Source organism: Phycodurus eques, chromosome 1 (genome assembly GCF_024500275.1).
Source record: "Phycodurus eques isolate BA_2022a chromosome 1, UOR_Pequ_1.1, whole genome shotgun sequence".
Classification (NCBI taxonomy): Eukaryota; Metazoa; Chordata; class Actinopteri; order Syngnathiformes; family Syngnathidae; genus Phycodurus; species Phycodurus eques.
In genome coordinates, this window is record NC_084525.1 from 14,094,651 (window position 1) to 14,104,919 (window position 10,269).

Sequence of the window (10,269 nt, forward strand, 5' to 3'; positions counted from 1 at the left end):
CAAAGTTGTGTCTAGTATGTCTTATAAGACACTCCCATTCATATTTATTTGCCATGAGGACGTTTTTGTAAGGTTGTGTTATTTCCTTCAATTACCGCCTATATAAAGTTTTGGCTCATGGCTCAGTGTACCTGGCTACTGTATATTACTTCCCGTTCATTTTAGCTGCTGTCCAGAAGCACAGAGCCAGAATAAAATCTCTCCCTTCAATGGAAGGCCAACATGAGGATATGGCACCATCCTCCAAAAAGGGCTTGCCAGCTCCCCCAGACTTGGATGATGAATTTAGAGATCATTAAATGGTCCTAAATGAGACCCTGGCGTGAGAGCAAGCCCTGACCATCTGGCTCCATTGTGAGTGGCTGCGTCGTATTCTGACTTGGCCAGCATCATGGTCACCTGTCATAGGATAGATACAGAGAAGGCCTAGTAAATCCAGCCAATGAGAGGTTCTTGTATAGTAGTACCCACACAGAGAATCTTTTAATCAATTACTACAAGCATTCATCTCTGTGTACTTAAAGTATCCAGCCATTTTATTAGAAAAACCCAGTTTTTTATCGAGTGGGTTTCTTGGCCGCTCTATTGTCATTACTGTTTTGTAATAGAAGAAAGTATCCCAATTACCCAGTCTTTGTCAGGTAGTTTCGGAAAAAATAAACTGAATACAATACTGTAAAACTCAATCTTTGATTAATTTGTTGTTTGTCTGTGTGAGCTATACTAACTTGGTGTGTGTCTGGTTTTTCAAGGTAACAAGCTCAACAAAGAGCTGAAGCACTACCTGAGTCTGAGGTTCCAAAAGGCTTCCCCTGACCATGAGCTGCAGAAGACCATCCGGGCCAATCTGTATCGCCATGCTGTGCCTTGTGAGTAAGATTATATACAGTCCTGCTCACCATTATTAGCACTCATTCACTATTTGCATAACCTGTATAATATCTTCAGAAATAAATGGAAATATACCAAACTTATATCATCAGGATCTTTTAACTGGAGGTCCAAAGTAATTTAACAAAGTTTTAAACTTGGAAGTTGTAATTTCAAAGAAAAAACAAAGCAAAACTGAAAACAGTATGTGCAGCAATATTGGCACCCTTCCTTAATATTTTGTTGCACACTCTTTGGCACCAATGACAGCCTCCAAATGTTTCTTATATCCATCTATAAGCTTTTGCACTTCTCAGGTGGTATTTTCTCCCACTCTTCCTTTGCAATTTGTTCAAGCTCTTGAACATTTGCAGGGTTCTTTTCCCCAATGACAGATTTCAGCTCCCCCCAAAGATTTTCAATTGGATTGAGATCAGGATTCATTGCTGTCAACAGTCAATTTTTTTCCTTTTCGACTATTCCTGTGTGCTTTTGGAAGTGTGCTTTGGGTCTTTGTCTTGATGGAGGACTTCACATCAAGCCAAATTTTCTTACACTGGGTAAGATATTTCATGATACCTGTGATACAGTCAAAGCCTCCAGTACCAGATTTCGCAAAGCAGCCCCACACCATTAGGGACCATTGCCAAAAAGTTCTATTTTTGTTCCATCTGTCCATAAAATGTTGTTTATCATTTGCTCTTTTGTATCAAATGCAAGTTCTCTATAGTAAAATGTTGTTTCACCTGATTGATGTAACATGATGACATAATGTGGTATTCTGAAACCAGAACATCTGCCAATCGATTTTTGTCCCCAAAGCAGTCTTGAGCATCATTTCATTATCTTTACCCCGTCGACCCACTTTCTTAGGCTGCTATCTTGTTTGTCTCATCTATTATTCCTCCTCATGTGGTTTTGTTTCCCCCAGAATAAATTCTAGCTTGTTTTCCTTTCATGGATGGTATAACATTATGAACCATCTCTGCTACCTCCAGCGTCAAACGTCAAACTCAAAGTGTTTGTGTTGCAAAACCTATTTTTTAATTTGAGATGACCACCAGGCTCCAGGCTTAAAGTGTCTTAAGTGTGTCAATAGAGAAGCACAGTGGCGCAATCAGTAATATGGTGTGACTGTCTGGGGGTAATTGTGTATGTAGTTCATGGCCATGATTTTATCAGTCAAGTATTATCTCAATGCCACTTTCCTCTTGTTTTCTATTTTTTGATTGAAGTTTAGATGTGTGTGTGTGTGTGTGTTTGAATATGTACAGTATGTTAAGGTACATGTAAATTCTAAATTCTGTAAATTCTGGCTGGAGTTCACATTCTGTCCTTCTACACTTTCTCTGGCCCTCTGATTCTCTCTCTGTCTCTCTCTTTCTCTGTCTCTGTCTGTCGGGCTCAGTCTCTTTCGCTTCCTCTCTAATTTTCTCGCTCTCCTGCTCTCTCTTTCTCTTGGCCTGCCATGTGACCGGCAAATCCTCCTCTTTTGCCATGCTGAGGATTATGATGTTCCGATTTATTGAAAATAGATTCCTGCCTGATTATGTGGTGAACATGCCGGGCTCTTACAAAGATCGAGGATGATGAAAAGGCCTCTGTGGCACAAAGAAGGTAGACTTTGACATTCAAATTGAACTCAAAAGGCAAATACTAATATAAATAAATTGTGATTTGCATTGGTATCTATACTATTCTTCATTGTATTATTGTCATTTAGTATGAGAAATTAGCAATGCATACCCACATTTGGAAAAAAAGTAATGGCAGATTGGATTGTTTTCTTGTTGCACACAACAAACAAATGGTTACATTGGAAATTAGAATAAAATACAATCTATCTCAACTAGGGTTGTGTCAGAAAAGCTCCAGGACCAGTGTCACAAACGTTATTACTACGAACTACGGGAAAGAAAATCATGCAACATCGGTTTCGTTCAGTGCACAAGAGAGGTGAGAGTTGTGGCAGGACAACTCATGGCTGACTTTTTTTTTTACACACATCGTGATTCCCTCTAAACGAGGTATCCAAAATACTGAAATGGCTCTGATTAGGACACAGTGTTGTTCTACACTTCTGTAAAATACAGCCATGATAATCCATGTTCATTTACTACCACTGTGATTGCGTCAATCAAACGTGAACATTATCAACTTTCATTCTTAACTTGGCATGGACCACTTACTGATTTCAAGGAATACCATGTTTTTTTAAAACTTTCCATCAGCGGTGTGAGCTATTTGTTTTTTTTTTGCTTTGTTTTGTTTTTTGAGTCATTCTTGCAGACTAAGTGACACAACCTCTCGCTCTCCCCTGCTGTTGGTGCAAGCAGTTAGTGAGCCCCATGACTTGTCCACTTGTCGAAGAAGTCCGCTCTTTTGGGAATTTTATGGGAACCGTTGCTTGGTACAGGAAGTATATGCAATATGTGCTTACGAAGAGTGGCTGTTCGAGGAGTCAATACTTCCAATAGGATATAACAGTCACAAGAGCGGCACCCTTCATTTGTCAACAAATTCAAGGTACTGTTAAGATATTAATATAAAGCTGCCTTGAAATGGACACTTGCAACCAGCAACAACAGTTAGCATGTCTACAAGTGATTAAATAAATATTTTAGACTCACTTCCATGGCAGATAACTAAGTAACTAGCACGGCTAACTAGCATGGCTAACATTAGCTATTTTCTGCTCATGAAATGGAGAAAGGCAGAGAAGTATCTACTCATTTTTTGAGAAATAAGTACTTTTACTGTAAATTCAAAACGTATTGCAGACGTTTACTGAGATGCCAAATATTATAAATGTATAAAAATAAAATCGATTGCGTTAAATGGAACAAGGTTATTTACCCCAAAAATGTGTATATTATATATATTATATTTAATATATAATACTAATAATATAGGAAGCTAATCGGATACCGTAGGGCTCAGGAACCTCTGGCTCGTGAGCCACACATGGCGCTTTTGAAGACTGCATCAGGCTCGCAGATAAATCTTTGCCGACAATTCTTAATACAACAAATAATGAATAATTCCGCTGACATTTTAAACATTACAGAAACCACAGTGTTAAAAATTACTTTTAACATATCAAACATCCTCATGCATTTTAATCCATCCATCCATTTACTACTGCAATGCGGGTGGCTGGAGCCAATGTCAGCTGTCCTTCTGGGTACAAGGTCAGACTATTTTTATGCGGTAGCCTACCCAGGTTGTTGTGAGGTCAAGAAGTAAACTTCCCTCCTTTTAATCAAATAGGTAGCTTATGACAAAGAAGATGGTCAAAGAGATAAAGGTGAAGAGTACTGTAGATTTCAGCGCAAATGGACATAGGAATTCGCCTTTGCACAGAGAGCAGGTTCTGTGGTGTGTCTAATATGCAATGATAAAATTTCATTGATGAAACGGTCAAAGATAAAGCAGCTACATGTGCATCGAAATATCCAGCAGGGGACAGCAGGAAGGAGGCATGCCAAGAGCTACTGTGGAGAGTGCAAGCTATTCAGCAGCAACTCCATGTATGGACCCAACAAGGTGACAGGAATTCGGCTAGCTTTGCTGGTTCTTTAGCAATAGTGAAGAAAGGAAAGCCATTCATAGATGATGTGGCCATTGAACCTTTGACGACTTTTCGGATAAAGTTAGGAAAATCAAACAAATAAAAAACATGCCTGTGTCAGCAAGAACTGTTCATGATTGTACCATCATGATGGAAAATCAAGTGGAGGAAACAAGTAAAGGACATAAATGCAGCGCCATACTCCGCTTTGGATGAGTCGACAGACGTAATCCATTTATCGCAGTTCAGCATGATTGCAAGGTATCCCGCCAGTGACGCACTGTGTGAGGAAAGTCTTGCTGTTTTGCTAATGAAAGGGGTGAACAAGCGGGGATGATTTATACAAGGCTTAAATTGAGTTTGTTAACAAAAATAAAATAAAATAAAAAAATACAGATGGATGAACTTATTTCGGTGTGTACTGATACTGCTCCGTGTGCTATATTTTGGGGAAATGCAGAAGATTTGTAGCACTTCTTCATGAAAATAAAAATAGACCCATCCTAACTTTTCACTCCATTCTACATTGACTTGTACAACAGCAAGCAGAGCTGGTTAGCAAACACAAACAAAGTGGAAAAAAATGAAGACTTCAACCTGCAGACCAACTCATTGTCAAAATTTGGAACACCCTTCCTGTCACATGCCAAACTACAGTGTGTGAGTATTGCTATATTAAATTTGTTTGGCGCTATATATGCATGTAAGCAGTCGTTCTCACGTCTAAAAAAAATCAAGACCAATCTACGATTACATTTAATGGATGGAAGCCTCAACACCTGGATGAAATTTAAACTCGCCACACATCATCCAGAATACAAAGCCATCAGCAAAACCATGCAGCACCAGAAGTCACATTAGTGGTAAGAAATGTTGTATTTATTATTAATTCGCGTCAGTGTAACAACGTTATTAAAAAGAATAAATTCAGAGACTTATTCTAAAATTGTTGGTCTTTTTCCCCTGATATTGTAGCAACTGTCTCTTGTTTCGAACATCTTCTGAATACTGTGTGTGGCAAAGTAAATTGTTGTGTATTGTACATTAGCTGGTTGTTTTTGAATTCAACTATGTTGCAAAGGTTGAGTGTATTTAAGTTGATATTTAGTGGATTGGTTGGGTCCATGTCGCCAGCTCGATTAATAATTCTCATTAAGTTTTTTCGTAGCATAAGGATTGGCTGAGTGTTGGTTTTATAAGTGTAGCCCCATATTTCCACACAATAATTCATATATGGCAGGAAAAATGAACAGTAACAGTGAATAGGAAAGTGTGGGGAGCTTTTGAGAGATGAACTAAGGATTTTGATCAAGAGACTGGCTTTTGCAAGTAATCCATAGTGTTTTGGTAATTGTACGATTTGTTTTGAGAAATGCACTTACCATTATGCAAATGTAGAGTATGTTTTAAGAAATGTACCAAAGCGCCTGAGGAAAACTGTAACCAACATTGTCCAGGCACTGAAATACAGTCTTACTACTTACTCATGTGAATGAAAGGATTAGAATTTCAAAATAGGATTTCAATGGGTTAGGGTTCCAAATTAGACTTTTTAGCCTGGGTTAGGTTCCAAATTCGGGTTTCAAGGCAGACCATGTTTCAAATGAATGTTCAAGACAGGTTTGGTTTTGCAGTCAGTGTTCCAAATTGGGGTCACACACAACTGTAAAACTCACAGTTTTTGTCGACTTTAAAGTCAACATTTAGAGGGGTTATATTTTCCCCCAATTTGGGGCCATTTCCTGGAATGCGTGGCTTTAGGAGTGTTTGAATTTGGAGGTTCCACTGTATCGTTTGTGCTGCTTATAATGTCCCCCCTCCTGTCCATTCTTTCTTTCTGTCCCTCCCGCTCTCTTGAATGGCCTGCTATCTCAGCCGATGTTGGTTTTCTCTCTGACTTTCTCACACATGCAAATATTTCCACGGCATGTTGAGGTGGAATGACAAATGCAGTCAAATAAAGGCCACACTTCTCAAGCCCTCACTTTCCTTTATCTCCACACCCTTGTCTGTTCCCCCTCTTCTGAGCACATGTGCTGCCTCTCCTCCCCCGACCGACTGCCCCCCCCCCCCATGTTTGACTTGAACAGGTGCCTTTCCCTCGACCACTGGCCGAGGTGGCGTCCTTTTCTTTTCTTTTTCCACATTATTTTGTGGCAGTTGTATTTATATGCAAGGGCACATGAGGTGCCCCCACACACAGACACCTACCTTCTCCCTCCTATACCTCCTACTACAGCAGATGGCCATTGTTATCATGTGCTGCAAATGTCACAATTGAAAGAGAAGTCACTGTCTCACGGGATTCATTTCTTGCTCACGTCTACAGCTGCTGCTCGAGAATGAGGGTTAGCTCCGCGTTATTCCACCGTTTGAGCCTATACGGAGCCAGCCAATCCTCCTCCCTCCCCCATCTGATATCTCTCCCCTTCTCAGTGCATGACTCTCTCTCTCTCTCTCTCTCTCTCTCTCTCTCTCTCTCTCTCTCTCTCTCTCTCGCTCTCGCTCTCATATCAGTCCTCTCTTCGACTTTTAGTCCCCCTCCTGAGTGGCAGCGTCCCTGTGGCTTGGTGGTGGCTGCTGCCTTCTTCTTTCACACTCTAGCTGTTACCACCGTCTCTGTCCATCCTCTATCTCTTTCTCCCTCTCTCCTTCTTGCTCCCTTTCTATATCCCCCCTTCTCTCTGTCCTTCAATTCCTCGCTTTCTTGTTTTCCACTCAACTGCCGATCTCAGGGAAATGAACGTCGGAGTCAGTTTTTTTCTGTTTGCCGTCCCTACAAAGAAACGGATTACATCTTGACTTACATCCTGTCTGTACGCAGGCAAGTGGCAGTACCTCATTCTCGCCTTCCCTACACTCGCCATCCACCATCTGTATGGCGAAGTCTGAGATATATGCATGGCGGAGACTGTTTGTGTTTGTGGTGGATGCTGTGCATATAGGCTAAGGGAATCAGGGAAGGTGGAGGGCAGGGGTGGGATTCATATGAGGGAAAGAGGGGGGCAGGCACACTTGGGGCAGGCATGGCCAACCCAAGGGGACAGATGGCCAGTAGCCCGGGTGCATTTACCTCCTTGGTTTTCAAATTCACCCTGCGGGCTTTGTACGAGGCCCACAAGTACACAGAGCGTCTTTTCAGTAAGCAAGGCATGGTTCCTCCACTCAAAGAAGAGGGGGTATATGTGTGTGACGAACGGACGTGGTGTAGGAGAGTGGAGGCAGGGGAAGCTGTCGAGTTTTTGAGAGAAGGTTAGGAATTGGAGACGAAAGAGAAGTGGAGCTAGCTGAGAGGGAATTGACTGGATGGGGGGGGGGGGGGGGGGGGGGGGCTTAGCAGATTCAAATGCATGGAGGTCACGTCCAGATGCTGCCCAAACAAAAGGGCTTCTCTGAGGGAACGGCAGGGGGAAGCATGGCACTCGCCATTGTGTGTGTCGCTGCATTGCAGGGTGCTGTTGGGGAGCTTCATGCTAATGATGGTCATTCATTCTTGCAACGGATGAGTGGCCCCAGCTTCTGTTTGCCTGCTTTTCACACACTCAGGCTTGATATTTTCCTCATCGGGCCAAAAGTACATATGTCACATAAAATAAAAGGATGGAAAATGACAGAAAACTTTAGGTCATTGTGTTCTCTGAGCTGGCCTTTACATTCACTTCTTCATTCACTTGACACCATCAAAATTTAGTGAGAGTTAATACAAGAGGAGTAGCTAAACTCCTCAGAGAGGTATTCATTGAGCATGATGTTTATTATTGTGCTTGTACTCGGCAGTGTAGAACTGAACCAAATCATCAAAAGCTGCCTTTGAATATTCCCATTCATCCAGGTCAATTCATTCTCAGGGCATTGAATCGATCGCAACTGGACTGTTCTGTTTGTCTTAGAAGACGTTTCGCCTCTCATCCAAGCAGGCTTCATCAGTTGTGCTGATGAAGCCCTGAGGATAATCAAAAGGTAATACTAATATTAGAGACATAATCTAGTGTATTTTAAATGAGGTAACTACAATATTGGAAGCAGCTCTCGAGATGCAGTGCATTTCTGCTCCATTGCAAACTCCAATCATAGTAATATAAATTAAAATAATATCTGATATGCAATCAATAGTTAGCATTGTTATTCTTGTTAAAAGCATAATTGTATTGGATTTCACCAGATTGTGCAGGCGTAATGATGGGACAATCACTAGGTTTAATGAATGTACAATGAAAATCAAAGTAATCATTCTTATTCTTCAAATTGAAATGCGCATCATTCACATTTCCATGCCAATTCTGTTCTGTGGAAAAAATTCACTAAATGCTGGCAGTCAGTCAGGTCAGTTTAGATTGATCTGTCTCTGATGGATGAGCCACTATCTTGTGCCACAATTGATCCGATCTCATTAAAACACATTGATAAAGGTGAGTGTTTTCTTGTGCAAGGAGGGAAACGGAACACTTTGACTGATTGACTGAGTTATATGTATGTTGTAAAAGTATTTCTTGTTGTTAGAATTTCTTTAGTATACAGTACGGTACTAAGATTCCTTAGTATTTACATGGACTGTGGAGCTGCCATGTTAATTTGTGTTAGACCCGTGTGATGATGTTGACAATGTTTTCTGTGTCAAGGGATGACACAGTGAACAAAGATTGTATTTTATGCCATTTTTGCCTTTGTAAAAATAATCTGTGTGTGAGAGTCTTGTTTTTTTCCTTCAATATAGAGGCTACTCAGCCTTCATGTTTGGGCATGTGGGTCTGACACTGTGAGGCTTTCTTTTCCTGATCTTGTGATGAACTGTGAATGAATGAGGTTATATTTTCATGAAATGTATATATTTCTTTTGTTATTATTACAGTAATGATAAGTGATGAAGACCTTTGTTTATTGACATGTTGTCATAGTTGCTGCATACAGTGGGTTACTATTTTTTGTTTTGTGTGGTTTTGCAACTTGGCGTTTTACTGCCTCGTCACATTTCTGAAAGGAGAAAACAATTAATTTCTTCATGTGCGCTTTCTCTGATCTTCAACCAGCCTTTGCAGAACAACAAACAATTATTCGGCTTGTAAATTAATGGATATGCAAGTATAACATAACACAACATTTGAGGCAACCTATTGATAATGCCCGAAGCTGACAGTGACACGTATTGATATCAAACTAGATAACGGACTGAAATGGAACAGTTCGTAAGGAGTGGGCTCTAATTAAATTAGTAGTTCCTGCAATGTGGCTCTGCATCTCTTGTCTTCATCTCCTTTTGAAGAACACTTGACCTAGCAGAGACAGGATGCAAAAATGCAACATAAAGTACCACTTGAATCCAAAATATACCAACCAGCCACAACATTATGACCAATTGCACATTGTAATGTGATCCATTACAAGTGCTGTATCCTAAAATTTGCTTTAGAAAGATAATTGAGCAGAGAGTATACATTTTACACTATGATTAATATTGTGATGGTTGTGGCTGTATTATTATGACTTGTCTGTTGTTATTCCTCCATCACATGTAGCTGAATAAGGTAACATCTTTACACCGCACAAATTGTGTCACTTACAAGCAGAAATGTTTTAATTTTGTCCCTTGAATCATGCAGTGTAAGCAGCCTTCGAAACACCTCAAAGAGTACGTACACAACAACTGTTGTAACTGTTGTTTGGGTTTGGCACAGTGTGATCATATAACAAACCGTTTTTCCGAAGACCAGCATTTCACTGTTTTAGTGGATATTTGGGTCGGAGTAGCTCAATTGCAAGTTTGAAATTTCTTGTCCCATGGTGCACAAAAATCTAGAAATGGCTTCTAGTTGTAGGAGTGATGCTTGTCT

At 40.5% G+C, this 10,269-nt stretch overlaps 1 protein-coding gene across 12 annotated transcripts in view; it reads left to right on the forward strand.

The window, feature by feature from the left end:
* Positions 1 to 10,269, forward strand: part of LOC133403748 (membrane-associated guanylate kinase, WW and PDZ domain-containing protein 1-like) — a 126,536-nt gene that overhangs the window by 24,956 nt on the left and 91,311 nt on the right. For all 12 annotated transcript variants that reach the window (XM_061678944.1, XM_061678960.1, XM_061678952.1 and 9 more), the window contains exon 2: positions 753 to 869. In XM_061678944.1, the coding sequence (XP_061534928.1) occupies positions 753 to 869 (117 nt within the window). The remainder of the gene's footprint in view (positions 1 to 752; positions 870 to 10,269) is intronic.